The following is a 16,940-nucleotide window of genomic DNA, read 5'->3' as shown; positions in this document are numbered from 1 at the left end:
CCTTATGAGGCTTCAGGCCCCGCCCCAGGCCAGATGGTGAGTGGCAGGAAGGAGCAGGGCCCTCAGACACTCACATACAGGAGAGTCCTCCTGGGCAGCCGAGTCCAGCAGTCCTTATGAGGCTTCAGGCCCCGCCCCAGGCCAGATGGTGAGTGGCAGGAAGGAGCAGGGCCCTCAGACACTCACATACAGGAGAGTCCTCCTGGGCAGCCGAGTCCAGCAGTCCTTATGAGGCTTCAGGCCCCGCCCCAGGCCAGATGGTGAGTGGCAGGAAGGAGCAGGGCCCTCAGACACTCACATACAGGAGAGTCCTCCTGGGCAGCAGAGTCCAGCAGTCCTTATGAGGCTTCAGGCCCCGCCCCAGGCCAGATGGTGAGTGGCAGGAAGGAGCAGGGCCCTCAGACACTCACATACAGGAGAGTCCTCCTGGGCAGCAGAGTCCAGCAGTCCTTATGAGGCTTCAGGCCCCGCCCCAGGCCAGATGGTGAGTGGCAGGAAGGAGCAGGGCCCTCAGACACTCACATACAGGAGAGTCCTCCTGGGCAGCCGAGTCCAGCAGTCCTTATGAGGCTTCAGGCCCCGCCCCAGGCCAGATGGTGAGTGGCAGGAAGGAGCAGGGCCCTCAGACACTCACATACACACAAATTTATTATTTGTACCCCGCCCATCTGGCTGGGTCTCCCCAGCCACTCTGGGCGGCTTCCATAAAAACCAAAAATACACTAAAATATCACAGATTAAAAACTTCCCTGAACAGGGCTGCCTTAAGATGTCTTCTGAATGTCAGGTAGTTATTTATTGCTTTGACATCTGATGGGAGGGCGTTCCACAGGGCAGGCGCCACGACCGAGAAGGCCCTCTGCCTGGTTCCCTGTAGCTTTGCTTCTCGCAATGAAGGAACCGCCAGAAGGCCCTCGGCGCTGGACCTCAGCGTCCGGGCAGAACGATGGGGGTGGAGACGCTCCTTCAGGTATACTGGGCCGAGGCCGTTTAGGGCTTTAAAGGTCAACACCAGCACTTTGAATTGTGCTCGGAAACATACTGGGAGCCAATGTAGGTCTTTCAAGACCGGTGTTATGTGGTCTCGGCGGCCGCCCCCAGTCACCAGTTTAGCTGCCGCATTCTGGATTAGTTGTAGTTTCCGAGTCACCTTCAAAGGTAGCCCCACGTAGAGCGCATTGCAGTAGTCCAAGCGGGAGATAACTAGAGCATGCACTACTCTGGCGAGACAGTCCGCAGGCAGGTAGGGTCTCAGCCTGCGTACCAGGTGGAGTTGGTAGACAGCTGCCCTGGATACAGAATTGACCTGCGCCTCCATGGACAGCTGTGAGTCCAAAATGACTCCCAGGCTGCGCACCTGGTCCTTCAGGGGCACAGTTACCCTATTCAGGACCAGGGAGTCCTCCACACCAGCCCGCCCCCTGTCCCCCAAAAACAGTACTTCTGTCTTGTCAGGATTCAACCTCAATCCATTAGCCGCCATCCATCCTCCAACCACCTCCAGGCACTCACACAGGACCTTCACCGCCTTCACTGGTTCTGATTTGAAAGAGAGGTAGAGCTGGGTATCATCTGCATATTGATGGACACCCAGTCCAAACCCCCTGATGATCTCTCCCAGCGGCTTCATATAGATGTTAAAAAGCATGGGGGAGAGGACGGAACCTTGAGGCACCCCACAAGTGAGGGCCCAGGGGTCTGAACACTCATCCCCCACCACCACTTTCTGAACACGGCCCAGGAGGAAGGAGCGAAACCACTGTATAACAGTGCCCCCAGCTCCCAGCCCCTCTAGACGGTCCAGAAGGATGTTATGGTCGATTGTATCAAAGGCCGCTGAGAGATCCAGCAGAACTAGGAAACAACTCTCACCTTTGTCCCTAGCTCGCCGGAGATCATCAACCAGCGCGACCAAGGCAGTTTCAGTCCCATGATGAGGCCTGAATCCCGATTGGAAGGGATCCAAATGGTCCGCATCCTCCAGGCATGCCTGGAGTTGTTCAGCAACCACGTGCTCAATCACCTTGCCCAAGAATGGCAGATTTGAGACTGGGCGATAGTTGGCCATACTGGCCGGGTCTAAAGATGGTTTTTTAAGAAGCGGTTTAATGACCGCCTCTTTCAGCGGATCTGGGAATGTTCCCTCACAGAGGGAAGCATTCACCACCCCGCAGAGCCCATCGCCCAGCCCTTCCCGCCTTGCTTTTATTAGCCAGGATGGGCAAGGATCCAGGAGACAGGTGGTTGGTTTCACGCGTCCAAGCAGCCTGTCCACATCCTCGGGGGTAATGGATTGAAATTGATTCCATGCAACTTGACCAGACAGAGCTCTAGCACTCTCCCGCCCCGGCACTGCTCCCACGGTGGTGTCTAGCTCCTTCCGAATATGAGTGATTTTATCTGCAAAAAACTTTGCAAAATCGTTGCAGGAGATCTTGGGGTCTTTACAAGGCCCCGGTGGTAAAGGTGGTTCCGTTAAATTAAGAACCACCTGAAAGAGTCTCCTGCTACTATTTTCTGCAGATGCAATAGAGGCGGTGAAGAAAGTCTTCTTCGCCGTCGCTATCGCCACTTGGTAGGCTCGACGTTGAGCTCTAACCTGTGTCCGGTCAGATTCGGAGTGAGTTTTTTGCCACCGACGCTCTAGCCGTCTCAGCGATTGTTTCATCGCCCTCAGCTCCGAAGAAAACCACGGAGTAAATAATAATAATAATAATAATAATAATAATAATAATTATTATTTTTATTTATATCCCGCCCTCCCCAGCCGAAGCCGGGCTCAGGGCGGCTAACAACAATAAAACAGTACAACAGTACAACACAACACAACACTCTAAAAGCATTCATTATAAAATTAATTCAAATCAAACCAATGGCAACCATTCGGCCAGAGCTCCGCGAAGATTGCCGAAGGAGGGAGTCAGGCTGCGCCCTGGCCAAAGGCATGGTGGAACAACTCTGTCTTGCAGGCCCTGTGGAAAGATGTCAAGTCCCGCAGGGCCCTAGTCTCTTGTGACAGAGCGTTCCACCAGATCGGAGCCACAGCCGAAAAAGCCCTGGCTCTAGTTGAGGCCAGCCTAACCTCTCTGTGGCCTGGGACCTTCAAGATGTTTTTATTTATTTTATTTATTTCAAAGTGCCAGTTTTTTAAAAAAGGGGGTTGGCTGTACAGTGGTACCTTGGGTTACATACGCTTCAGGTTACAGACTCCGCTAACCCAGAAATAGTACCTCGGGTTAAGAACTTTACCTCAGGATGAGAACAGAAATCGTGCTCTGGCGGCGCGGCAGCAGCAGGAGGCCCCATTAGCTAAAGTGGGACTTCAGGTTAAGAACAGTTCCGGGTTAAGAACGGACCTCCAGAACGAATTAAGTTCTTAACCCGAGGTACCAATGTATTAAATAAAGGCTCACTGCATCTGTTCTGGGGCTGAGTTATATAGCCAAGAGACAATATTTCTGGGAAGGTGGGACAATATTTTAAGCCAAGCCTAAGAACTACACATGCTACCACAAGCGTGCGTAGTTCTTAGGCTTGGTTTCCCAGTATTGACCTCAAATCAGGGGGAAAGGTGCAGGGTCTGCCTCAGCAGTCATAAATGTACGAGGAGTAATATGATATACTACTCTGAAAGGGTATGCATGGCTAATGAAAAAAAAATTCTATTTGGTCAGTCTTGCTTAGTATGTGTTTCTGCTCTAATATAGAAATTCGGTGCATGCTTTGAAAGATGGCCTCATCATCATTCATCAAAAATCTCTTTTAGTTTATGATTGATATTTGAACTCAATATACAGATATGAGGAAGCATACCTTATTAGAGAGAAGCTCATGCTGCTGATGGATTTTCAGATCATGCATAATGCACTAGTATCTAGTAATAATACTAATATTGCATTACAAGGAGATGGTTCTTTTCATCTGATATATTCTCTGTCATTACCTGTTCTTGTCAAATCTTGCACACTTCCATACAAGCAGGCTCTGCCAGTGATTTAGCAACATACTCAACATTGACATAGGTCACAAATATCATTGCCCTAAGTTCCTTAATAAATTTGCACGGTGGAAAGTACCTCATAATTGGTGTTACACAGTTAATTGAAGTCAAAATTTAGATAAGTTCTGAAACCATAATTGCTCACAGTGATAAAAACTAGTCCTCAACATCAATTGAGGACATTTCCTTCCTCCTCATTGGCATATGTGCCACACCAATCCTTTGGTTAGTGCTTTAATTCCATTGGTTCTTCGTGATTTGGCTTTGTTTCTAGTGATATATATTTGGAATGATGCAAGTGTTGAAAAGAAATTATTTGTTTGGGAACCTTTGATATGTATTGTTTTCTTCAAATTCCACATGTGTTCTAGGATAGTATTTGGTGGCTTACTTTTTATGAAATTACAAAATCGCACAGATTCTCTCTCCACTATGTACACATACAAAAAGAAAGAATGGAGCTGTATTCTGGAGCATCTTAAGAGGGAAATGTATGAGTACTATCTGCCTACAGTACACCTGTTTTCATTGGCTCCCTCTTTCAATTTGGTGATTGTTAACAAGATTTATAATGTTATATGTTTGGGGAGAATGCTAGAGGGTTACTCAGAGTGCCACACTGTAGGGATATTTCCCTATCTGGGGCTCAGATACAATCCACAATAGGCGATATCAATTTTTGTTTTTTTAAATGCCTATAATTCTGTGTACAGTTCATTCCATTGGTCAATAAGCACCGACAACAAGAAAATATTAAAACAGCATGACACAAAGCACAGTGCAAGATGACAAATACAGCAGTTCCAAATCTCTCTGAATTCCTTGCTAAGTTTCCGCAACTGAATTTATTCTAATTTTATCAAATGTATTACCAGTCAGAAAATTAGTCTTACCATTACCTCTAGCTAATAAATAATTATCAAAGTATGTTAATCTGTATACAAAGCTACACTGGAATGAGAGACTTTAACAGTTTCCTCTTTGTTTTTTTATAGCTTGCACATGCAGTGGACATGCAAATATTTGTCACATGCAAACAGGAAAATGTTTCTGCACAACTAAAGGGATCAAAGGAGATCAATGTCAACTGTGAGTACAAGTAATCAAGCTCTCAGCCATTTAAATGTATATTTAAACTCCACTTGTCATCAATTTTTGGGTGGGATGTTGATCCATAAACAGATTTCATTATTTTTTCCAGCCCTTCCGATAACTGTTTTTCTTTTAGAGAAATAATGTTCCCTTTTTAAAAAGAACATTGGAAATAGTAATGAGCTATTTCAAGTATTAGATATATGTAAAATAATCCACTAGGAAAAGTTGGCTGTAGACAGCATTTTTTTTGTATGTGGAATCCAAATCAATTGTTCCATTGTATAAATTATTCTCCATATAAATTATTCTCCATTATTCTCCATTGTATAAATTATTCTATAAAACATTCAGATATTTTATTTTGGGAACAGGTTGGTAATTCTTCAGGACCCCTCCCCCCCATAATAAGATACTGAAATGAGTTTGCTGGTCTTTTGCCAGTAAATGAAATCAGTAAATGAAATCATTGTTACCAGGTGCTTATATCTGAAGTGCTTTAATTCTTAATGCCATACTGTAAAAGCTCAAATAAATCCAATAATGCACAACACTTTGCACTGCATCTCATAATTTTGTTACTTCATTAAGCAAGAGAGATGTAACTAATGATCTTTGAAACTTCCATATTACATTGGGACTTCTTCAAAGACTTATTTAAATACATAATTCCTGTGTTCCTTATCAATAGAAAAAAGTTCTATCTGCTATTTATTAACAATTTATGAGAAGCTAACTATTGCTACAATTGGGTTTTGTAATTGGGAACCCTATGGTTTTCTCAGCCCCTTTTCTTCATCAATATTGTTTTGCAGCCTATACATGCTTAAGACTGCTTGCAACAGCTAGGACATGATGTGTGTGGGGAAATGTGCACAGAGCAACCCAGCTGAACTCCCCTGCTGCTCGTTGTCTGGTGGTGGTGATGTCTCATAATGCAACGGCTTCATTAGAATATTAAATGTTTTGGGGGTATCTAGAAATGTTACCTCTTTGTCATGACCGGAATGCATATGTAGCCATTCTACATGAGGGTAGTTGTAACCCTGGCTTGCTGTGTTAATTACTCAGTTTGGGGTGGTGGTACAAAATGCAGGGTTCACAGCACAAAATGAGCACCAAACTTTGGCATAATTTTGGAGGGGATCAAAATTTTTGGGGTTACACATGAATGCAGCTGGATAATAGAACACTTCCAGTACTAAATTACTCTTGGGTCAAGGTGTTCCTTAGATGTACAGCAGCATTAAGAGACAAAGTAGTTTTGTGAATCCTAACATTTTAGTAACGTCATCAGGATTGATGCAAAACACATCTCCTGTAGGCTTTTGTGCCAGGAATGTTACAAGGGAAGTGCCAAATATCTAATGTGGACATATCAGTAAGAAGCTGCTTGGCAGAGGACAGCTGGTTGCATGTCAAGCCCAATAGAGTTTGGCTCACCTTGTAATGGGCTTAGCCCTTCTGAACTTGAGCGCTAAAGTCCCAACCGTCCTGTTCTGCAGCTACAGCCATCGTGTCCAAGTTGGAAGAGCTCAGTCTACTTAATTTGTCCCATACAGCTGTTAGAAGCAAACTTTTCATTTGTGCAAGACACACTTGTATAAAATGAATCAGGAGAACTGCATTATTGTTCTCTGTTCAGAAAAATTGACTTAGTTGTAGTCTCCGGCTGCTATTAAAAAAACCATTTTTTAAAATTAGAATTTTAATTAACACTACTTAGGAAATACGGTGGTAAGGTTTAGTGTTTGTTACAGAGCTTGATCCTTTCTTTGTGCTGTTCCTCTCTTCCTCTCTCTTCCCCCCATACTGCCCCAATATCCATCTGTTCTATCACAGTCAAGAATGCTGTGCACACAAGCAAGTGCACATATGATTGCAACTTTAATTTGTTTAAAGCAGGGTAATCAATAGATTAAACTACGTATGTAATGTGTTGATAATTCAAATGAGAATATTAATGTGTGTGTGTGTTTCTAAAGGCACATCACATACAAAATGATGTTCAAAATTATGAAGGCACTAACAGTCATTTTCAATATTAGTTAATGTTATATTTGTTATGTTCTGCACTACTGCTGTTTGGACCATGAACTATATACAATACATGCTCAAATACTGGTAAACTGTAGCTAAGAATATAAATTGTTTCCCAGTTGTTGGGCAGGACATTGTGCAATCTCAGCAGCAAGCCTATAAATCTGTGATTACTAAAGTAAGGATTTCCATGAAAATTTCAAACTTTAGCTGTTCACTGTGTAAGTTAGATTTATATTCCTGTCAAGAATTGTATTGATTACAAAGTCATAGCTGCAGGGCAGAACATTGCTCCTCCCACCCCTCCCTCTATAACTGTTCACAGTGTGCAGTGAATACTGTGCCCTATGAAGAGAGACTTTTTAAAAATCAGAGAGGCTGTATAAAACAAATTATTTTAAACTGGAAGAGGCTGCAGAAGTCTAGAGGGAGAAAAATATGTTTATCCCTTTCAAGACATGAATGCATTCCTTTCAGAAGTGACTGGTTTTTCATTTCTAGTTTTAAAAAAAGAAATAAAATTAAGAGTTAAGAGTAATAATGTTAAATAATGTTTTTAATTACTGTACTGTGATTTGTCATATAAGGGCTTTCTAAATTAACAAGGCATATTGCTTAATCCTATTGGATTTCTGAGCTCAACTGCTAGTGCACAGTATCCTTTGACACCAATGATACAATTGCCTGAACATGACAAACGCCCTATGAATGATGCTGAACACTGCTTCTGCCTTGTGACACTCCAACTGTGTCTTATGCTAACCGTAGCTAAGAAGCCGTGCTGTGGTTTGAGCTCTGAGATATACAACAAGAAAACCTTGATTTATAGGTCTTGTCTACTTTTGTTTCCCATCTGCTCAGCATTCATGAGTTCATGCCTATCCCCACAGCACTCAGTGTGTGGGCTGTCAATGATCTGTCGAACTGTGGTTTCAGATCCTGGTTCTCATTGTCGGAAACAATTATCTTCTTTGGACAGGCTCATGTTAAATCATGTTTAAGCAAAACGCAGCCTCCATGTGGGAGTTAAAACATTTCTGAACATTTTAACACGATTCGGGTTGATCATGTGAAGTCCCTAGCCCTATTCAAGCATGCTGCTCACTTGTACAGCTTACACATGAACAAAACATGTCGGAATACTGGAGACCTAGAAGGAGCAGCAAAGGAGCTGCCAGCACAGCTCTTATGCATTTGCTGCCCGAAGTTATCACCTCACTTGACCTAATAGTAGGGTAAGTGTTATTCTGCAAAAAAAGGCAAGGGAGATAGAAATGGGAAAGTGATTTGAAATAAAAGCAAGTGGCATATAGAGGGATTGAAGAATGGTAAAGGCCGGCCAATTAGAGCAAGTGAGGTGTAGGACCATGCTAAATGTTTTACTGTGGATATTTGGTGCAAAAAGTAGCACATCTGAGGGCACAAAATGTCTCCAGAAGCTTACATCATTTTTGTTTAAGGTGGTTCTGAGCGTCTTTCTCCGCTCCTATGCCCCATTTGTTATTGCCGTTTGCTATAAAGCATCTGTCAGCCAGGATTGTTACAGTTTCATTGTGGCTTACTATAGTACGGTATCCCCAGTTGCTTTAAGAAAGGGGGAATATTCCTGTGCACACACTCTGCAGAAAGCACAAACATTTTTGCAAATAAATTTCTGAAAATGGTTTGGTTTGGGAGTGTTTGCAAACCATGCTCAGTCAGAGTGGTCCCATGTTTTGGCTGAGTCCCAATGGATGTGCAAGAGATGGCAGGTTCAGTGGGAAAGAGGGGGATTTGGATGAGTTAGAAAGTAAGTAGGAAACTAGGAAGATGTGAAGTGCATTTTATGCAGAAGGAAGAGATTGGATATTTATTTATTTATATTTATCTATATTCCACATTTCTCAACAGAGCACTCAGAGCTTAAGGTGCCAGAAAGTGCTATGTTGAATTTCTTATGTTGATTCTACATTGTCCTGTGACTTCCTTATCAAATTGTTTTTTATGCATTCTCATGGTACATCTTCACAGTTATATGGCTCAGCACAAATCTCAAAAGTACAGGAAGTCGCAAAAAGAGGTTAGACTGTACTGTATAGTATTTACTGAGTCCATCCATTGCATGGACTGCACACTCCCCCAGTTTGACCCCATGAATCCTATAGCTTGGCCTGCCATATAGTTATTGTAAGCTCTGTGATTTAAGCTTCTGGGTGTCTATAATACATTGCTTCATCACATCAAAACGTTCATCCTATCCCAGGCTTCCTCAACCTTGGCCCTCCAGATGTTTTTGGCCTACAACTCCCATAATGCCTAGCTAGCAGGACCAGTGGTCAGGGATGATGGGAATTATAGTCTCAGAACATCTGGCGGGCCAAGGTTGAGGAAGCCTGCCCTATCCAAATGCAATACTGACAATATTGTCAGACATTTTGAAAAGACACTCACAAAACAATGTGAGCTGCTATTTGAGGGTTGGTGCTTTATTAAAGACTCAGAGTTAATGGACAAAACCATTTCCTGTTCTCAATTTACTTAACAATTTACTTCTTGTTCTTCTCCTATTGCTTGATTGTAGAGATGGGCTAAGATAAAACCGAAACTGACAAAAAATGTGGTCTATATGCACAGCTAGGAATTTTTTTACTCCAGTTAGATGAGGAAAAGAGAGAGCAATGCATGATGTAGAGACGTGCAGCCTCACCTCTTTGAATTTACTGCTTTCTACTGTCATTCAGGCAAAAGTAAAGAGGCCATGTTGTGAATCCATTCTTTAAGGAGTGAAGTGATGCAGAAACTGGATAAATAATATAGTAAACCATGGATAATAATTTGTTCACCATTGTGCACAACAATAGTTTTGAGAACAAAGACATGCTTTTTTTCTATCTCCATTGTGTTAATAGACATTAAAGATCATTTCAAGAAATCTGTTTTTCTTTTTCTCCCTTTGCCACTAATAGGACTAGCCAAAAATAACTTTGGTTTCTGTGCTTTATAGGGGTTTTACAAAGTCTCTGTTTAATAACACAGGATTGCTCTCCATTTGTGGGGCTTATTTTTTCTTTTGTAAACTGCTTTGCCAAACATGGTAAAACAATTCTCTGAATTTTCCTTCTGAAATCTGTGATTAGACTTGCCTTTGTGTTTGACATTGTAAAACTGCATTTCATGTTCTGCCTTTTCTTCTCATCTAGTCAGTGACCTTAAGTCAATCTTTCCCTCTCTCCCCCAGTGCAAGTTACATTAACATAGCTGATGTTTGTGCATATTTTCCTTTCAGCTATTTTGTGCATTTCAATTACCTTTATTATTTCATAGACAAACATTTGTCCTTAAAATTTCTTTTTTCTTAATGTCAACAATACTAGGAAATGCTCATCAGCTTGTTATAATGAGCAGGTCAGGACATCATGATAGACTATGGTTTATCATGACAGGAGCAAGATACAGTGAGGCTTGGGCTTGCACATCCATCCATCCCCCTGAATCCTCTTGTGTGCTGCTTTGGATGATCTTCAGATTCTACACAGACTGCAAACATCATATCTAAATGCATAATAAAGGAACCTGGCCCTTTTTAAAATACCAGTTGAAGTGATGCCCCAGCAAAGGAAGGCCATCACGTTTGCTTGTTTAAAAGAGCCATAGCTAAACTTAACACATTTTGTCAGATTGAGACAAACAATAAACAGCAGTTAATCTAAAACAGAAGAGGTGTTTTTTAAACAAAAAATACATTTTGTAATTAGTTTCCTTTATCTTTTGTATCAATTAACATGTTCGTTAAAGTGCAGAGTCTCAACATGAATTAATATAATAGAAAAAATAGAATAGATGGATTTTCTAATGAAACCTGAATTCTAATTAATTTCTTATAAAAGAAAAAAGAGAAAGTTTCTCTTCTCTCCAAGCCTGCACTGTATATTTGGGTGCACACCTTCTTGTCCCAGAATATGTGGCTAAACAGCACCTAATTGATACTCCCTTCAGTCTCTGTTGTAGAATTTGAACAGTGGATAACATAATGCTATATTTAGCAATAACAAAATCTGATTTACTTCTCATTCAGTTGAATTTTCATATTAGAAAGAGCATGTGTGCATTTTGTGATGATGACTGGCAAAAACTAATGTTTATCACTGATTAACCAGATTTGGCATGACAGAGCAAAGGATAGCCAGTGTTAAGCCAGCTATTGCTTAACTGGCAGGAAGGATAATGCACAATGATTCTAACATTCCTGTTGTTGTTGTTTAGTCATTTAGTCGTGTCCGACTCTTCGTGACCCCGTGGACCAGAGCGCACCAGGCACTCCTGTCTTCCACTGCCTCCCGCAGTTTGGTCAAACTCATGCTGGTAGCTTCAAGAACACTATCCAACCATCTCGTCCTCTGCCGTCCCCTTCTCCTTGTGCCCTCCATCTTTCCCAACATCAGGGTCTTTTCCAGGGAGTCTTCTCTTCTCATGAGGTGGCCAAAGTATTGGAGTCTCAGCTTCACGATCTGTCCTTCCAGTGAGCACTCAGGGCTGATTTCATTAAGAATGGATAGGTTTGATCTTCTTGCAGTCCATGGGACCCTTGAGAGTCTCCTCCAGCACCATAATTCAAAAGCATCAATTCTTCGGCAATCAGCCGTCTTTATGGTCCAACTCTCACTTCCATACATCACTACTGGTAAAACCATAGCTTTAACTATACGGACCTTTGTCAGCAAGGTGATGTCTCTGCTTTTTAAGATGCTGTCTAGGTTTGTCATTGCTTTTCTCCCAAGAAGCAGGCATCTTTTAATTTCGTGGCTGCTGTCACCATCTGCAGTGATCATGGAGCCCAAGAAAGTAAAATCTCTCACTGCCTCCATTTCTTCCTCTTCTATTTGCCAGGAGGTGATGGGCCCAGTGGCCATGATCTTTGTTTTTTTTATGTTGAGCTTAAAACCATATTTTGCGTTCTCCTCTTTCACCCTCATTAAAAAGTTCTTTAATTCCTCCTCACCCTCTGCCATCAAGGTTGTGTCATCTGCATATCTGCATATCAATTGCAAAAATAAATAAATCTATGTCTCATTATACAGAAATACCAAATTAGTTTATACGCTGCCCATCCCTCCCTTTGCACACCCATTTAATGCTATGGAAGTTCTTCTAGAAATTAAGCCAAGCCATGTCAAGTCCAGCGGCAATAAGGAGATACTTAATTCAACTGGAGTAGTTTTTCTTTCTTGAAAAATGTGTGTCTTTCTTGTTAATGGCACTGTTAAATCTCAAACAATTAAAATGAACAGCCAAGGCCCTGTCATATCCCCTTTACTTGGCAATTTATCAAGCAAGAAATACTTTCGGGTTTATTTCAAAGGAATTTTGAATAATCAATGTGATTGTTTGCATTTTTCTTATCTGCATTCTGTATATAATCTCTGCTCCCTGGGTATTTGTCATAAATGTAGGACACTAAAAGTTGTGCCATAAGGACACATGGGAGTTGAAAGTGCATGATACAAATGTATAAAAGTATAAATGAATGAATGAATGAATTCATCCAGCCAAGCTGCTGAACAGTGAATGAAACTGGAAGAGAAACAGGGGTCATTACAGGTCACCAAGCCTATAAAAATGTTGTTAACAATTCCAAATTCTAAGATGTTTTCAGCTGAGCAAAGGTCCAAGGCTTCTTTAAAGTGCCCCTTTTGCTTGATGAACATGGGTCCCCCATGCCACTTATTGTAAACATACATCTCTTGCAAAAAGCTCATGTGGCAACTTCAGAATGTAGAGAAATAACTTTCTGAAGGAATGGCTAGAAATCGTGGTATTTGTGTGCTTTAACTGGAATTCTAACAATCTGTATCAAGCTTGTTTAGTGTCATAACCAGTTTGTAATTGTTGGGGGATATGGTGCTTTCCTAGTCAGTGGAAAATGCAACAGAAAAACAGTAACAGTTATGTCACTGTGGGTAGCTGGCGTCGTAATCTCCAGAAGTTTCTGGGACTACAGATCTAATCATCCCTGATGATTGGCCATGCTGGTGGGTGCTGATAGATGTTGGCATCAAGCAACATCTGGAGGGCAACATGTGGACTACCCTTGCTGTTCGCTGCTTAAATGGGCCGTAATTCTTTTGAGTACTATTCATGAAGTGCTAGGGCAGCATGGTGTTTGTGTCTTTCCACAAGAGAGTTGTCAGATTATTGTTTAGGTCAGTCATTAAGGGATGATTCATACGTCCATGTACTTCACTTGACTTTCAGCTCTTGTTCATTCTGAATGTATTAACAGTTTCCATTACAATGTTTTCAGTTATTGTAGTGCTACGGCTTGTAAGCTCATACTGGGAGTCATTGCTGGGGAAGAGCCACAGTATTTTCCTGCTCCAACTTTCAATAAGCTTTGAATAAGAACATAAGATTAGCAAAGTTTCGTTAAAATTACAACCAAAAAAATTAGGAAACAGTTAAACACTTAATTGAATATGCTTCAGTATGAAAAATGTAGTTCTTAACTTTGGAATTCTTCTCCCCACTGTCTCCCTCCCCCATTTTCAGACTGAACGTCAGCTGAGGGTTTATGTTTTGTTTGTACTGGTCTATGCATCAAATACATTGTAGGATGCTCATTATAACTACAACAAAAAAGAAGAAAACAATATGCACTTTATTTATTTCAGAATTTATAAACTGTTCTACATTAAAACAATACCAAAGTGGTGTGCAAAAATAGAACATAAAATGCAATACAAATAAGAAAACAATGCTAAAAACATGAAACCAACAAGAATTAAAAACTACAAAATAAAAAGAACTAATCCATGAATTAGAAAAAAGGAAAAGTTTTCAACTAACGTCAGAAACAACAGTATTGGGACTTCCATGCAAATTGTATTATAAAATCCATAAACAATCAGAAATACTTTAAAACACAGAGTATTTTGTATAAGTGCTGACATGGCTTAGCCATGGAAAACTGTAGGTTTCTTTTTCTATGCTGAATGTGGATGATGTAGATCGATAGGATCAGAGGTAAATGAAGCCTGTTATAAAGTTTTCACTGCTTGTGTGCTCCAGTGCATAGTGGTATGTAATTTATTTATTATTTTTTTGATTCCCAATGAAATACTGGCTCAACAACAAATTTCCTAATAGTTGTTTCTCTTTAAATAAAGACAGAAAACATACTCTCTTATTTTTTTAAAAAGAGTCTGCCATTTGGCTTGGTTTTGTTGTTTTTATCGGTTCCTGTGTAAAAATGTGATTCAGTGAATTGTGGACTGTATTTAAAACTTTTCTGACATTATAGTTACTCTGTTATTTCATAGTTAATCAATATGTTGTATAAATTGGTTTTCAGTAAAGCCATTTGTTGAGCTGGCAGATTGTTCTAAATTAAGGGGGGGAAAGTCTTCTTAGAAAACTATTTTTCTAACAATTGAAATTAGTTAGAAAAAAATGAAATATTACTGAAAACATAATTTGATAGAATGGATCTATAGTGGTGATATGAAAAGTTAGACCTCTGCCAAGGGCCTATATAAACTGCAAATATACCTCCTGGGTTAATAGTCCCAGAAGGAAATTATAAAATTCTAGAGCAAAGCTTCCACTTGTTTGGGTATGAATAGGCAATGTATGGGGGGATGTGGATAGCGCTGTGGTCTAAACTACTGAGCCTAGGGCTTGCCGATTGGATGGTTGGCAGTTCGAATCCCCGCAACGGGGTGAGCTCCCGTTGCTCGATCCCAGCTTCTGCCAACCTAGCAGTTCGAAAGCACGTCAAAGTGCAAGTAGATAAATAGGTACCGCTCCGGCGGGAAGGTAAATAGCGTTTCTGTGCACTGCTCTGGTTTCACCAGAAGCGGCTTAGTCATGCTGGCCACATGACCCAGAAAAACTGTCTGCGGACAAAGTCAGCTCCCTCGGCCATTAAAGCGAGATGAGTGCTGCAACCCCAGAGTCGTTCGCAGCTGGACTTAACTGTCAGGGGTCTTTTACATTAACCTTTAGGCAATGTAAAGGGTCTGATGCAAATCTGTACCTGAAACTGTGGAGAGACAGTATTAGGCAAGATGGGCCCAGTGGTCTAACTTGGTATAAGGCAGGAATAGCAGGTCAAGAGTACAGGGCCTTGAACCCATATATGTGAATAAGGAAGTCTGGAGTGGTGCCCTGGGCAGATGCCCTAGACTCTGAGCTTTCTTTCTTTCTTTCTTTCTTTCTTTCTTTCTTTCTTTCTCTCTTTCTCTCTTTCTCTCTTTCTCTCTTTCTTTCTTTCTTTGGAACATAACTAAGTTTGATCCATTAATTTCTGTGGGTTTACTCTGAGTAAAGTTTAGTTGAATACCATCCTTTTTATTTTAAAATGCAGCTATACTAAGTCAGATATTAAAAAAATACAAAACTAGAGGAATGTCTTTTATGTTGCTCTCTAATTCTTGGGAAGCAGGTAAATTGTCTTGCTTGTGATTTTAAACTTGCTTGGAAAACTGTGATTTTAATAATTGCTTGTATGTTCTGGCACATGCGCACACACACAAACAAAAGGACAACTGGGAAGGGGTGAGGAAGCATTCCTTCTCTCAAGTCTGTTCTATCATTTTTCCTAGGCACCCCCAGCCAAGGGGTTAATTCTGTATTGACAAACACACAAACTCCCATGGTGGCCCAGATACATATGTACACACACTTCTAGCCTCTAGGCAGCTGTCCTCAGGTCTCTGCCCTGAGGAGTAGTTGCCTCCTAACCAACTTATGTACCATCATTTGACAGGGTGTGCGTGTGCAGCCTACATGGAAGCCATCACCCCTCCTGGTTCTAGGATTCAGTGGGGTAGGGAAGGGAAGGGAAGGAATTCAACTGGTGTGTCCCTCACCTGTACAGCCTTTTCCTCTTGACACTTCCTGCACACTCATCTCTGACTCAGATGGCTGTGACCATTACACACACACCCCGCCGCTTCTGCCTTATGGGTGGCACCAAACCATATAAATCATTGGACTTCTCTCCTAGGTCAATCCCCTGGCCTCTTGCCTCTGTTAGACACTGGTCAGAGTCCTTTCAGTCCCTGACATTCGTATTCGGAAAGTGGAACAAAAGGAGCTAATAAAGAAACACTAAGTTGGATTGGTATTGGTGAAAGGATGTGTTTATTAGTAAGCTCTTGGAGTAGCAAAGAAATGCTTTCTTTTTATGGCCTCTAATGGATGCAGTGTGCATCAACCTACTGCTATTTTCATTACCCTTTCCCCCCTCTCTTTTAGGCAGTAGTGTGAAGTGTGAATAAAGAATGTTTTAGCTATAGTGTTCATCTTTCTGCTTGAAGACAGAGAGTAGCCTTTCATGTTATGTTTCCATCTTGTTGCCTGCTATCATTAATACCACTTGCTCTGGTGCTCTTCAAATGTATAAGAAAGCCATTACATAACGGGCCTGTAGTAATTAGGCAGTGATAAGAAACGGGTTTCACTTTTTGACAAATACAAAACGGGCAAAAGCAAACCTTTCTTTGTTATGTTTTTCTGATTTCCTTTAGTTTTGCACTTGTGTACTGATATTTATTTGAGAAATTCTTAATTGGTACTAAAATCCATTCATTCTGGCATAGATACTATTTGTTTTGACCTTACTGCCTTTTTTAATTGCCTACAAAGATGCCAGTTGCAGCCTACTCCTTCCATATATATCAAAATGATTAGTCTGACATTAATAAACTTAGCATAGTGTAAATTGGACTTCCACTATTCAGATGAGAGAAAAAGAAAAGACAGAACTTTAACCCCAGGATCATTAAGCAAGGTTATAGAGATATGAGAATAGAACTCAACTCTACACAAT

The 16,940-nt window shown here is 41.2% G+C and overlaps 1 protein-coding gene across 3 annotated transcripts in view; it reads left to right on the top strand.

Moving 5' to 3' along the window:
- ATRNL1 (attractin like 1) overlaps positions 1–16,940 on the top strand; it is a 512,979-nt gene that overhangs the window by 160,105 nt on the left and 335,934 nt on the right. For all 3 annotated transcript variants that reach the window (XM_079976622.1, XM_079976621.1, XM_079976623.1), the window contains exon 20: positions 4,996–5,089. In XM_079976622.1, coding sequence (XP_079832748.1) covers positions 4,996–5,089 — 94 coding nt within the window. The remainder of the gene's footprint in view (positions 1–4,995; positions 5,090–16,940) is intronic.

Source organism: Podarcis cretensis (assembly GCF_951804945.1).
Source record: "Podarcis cretensis genome assembly, chromosome: 5".
Lineage (NCBI taxonomy): Eukaryota > Metazoa > Chordata > Lepidosauria > Squamata > Lacertidae > Podarcis > Podarcis cretensis.
Note: the sequence above shows the minus strand (reverse complement) of the source record. Positions and strands in the feature narration are given on the sequence as shown.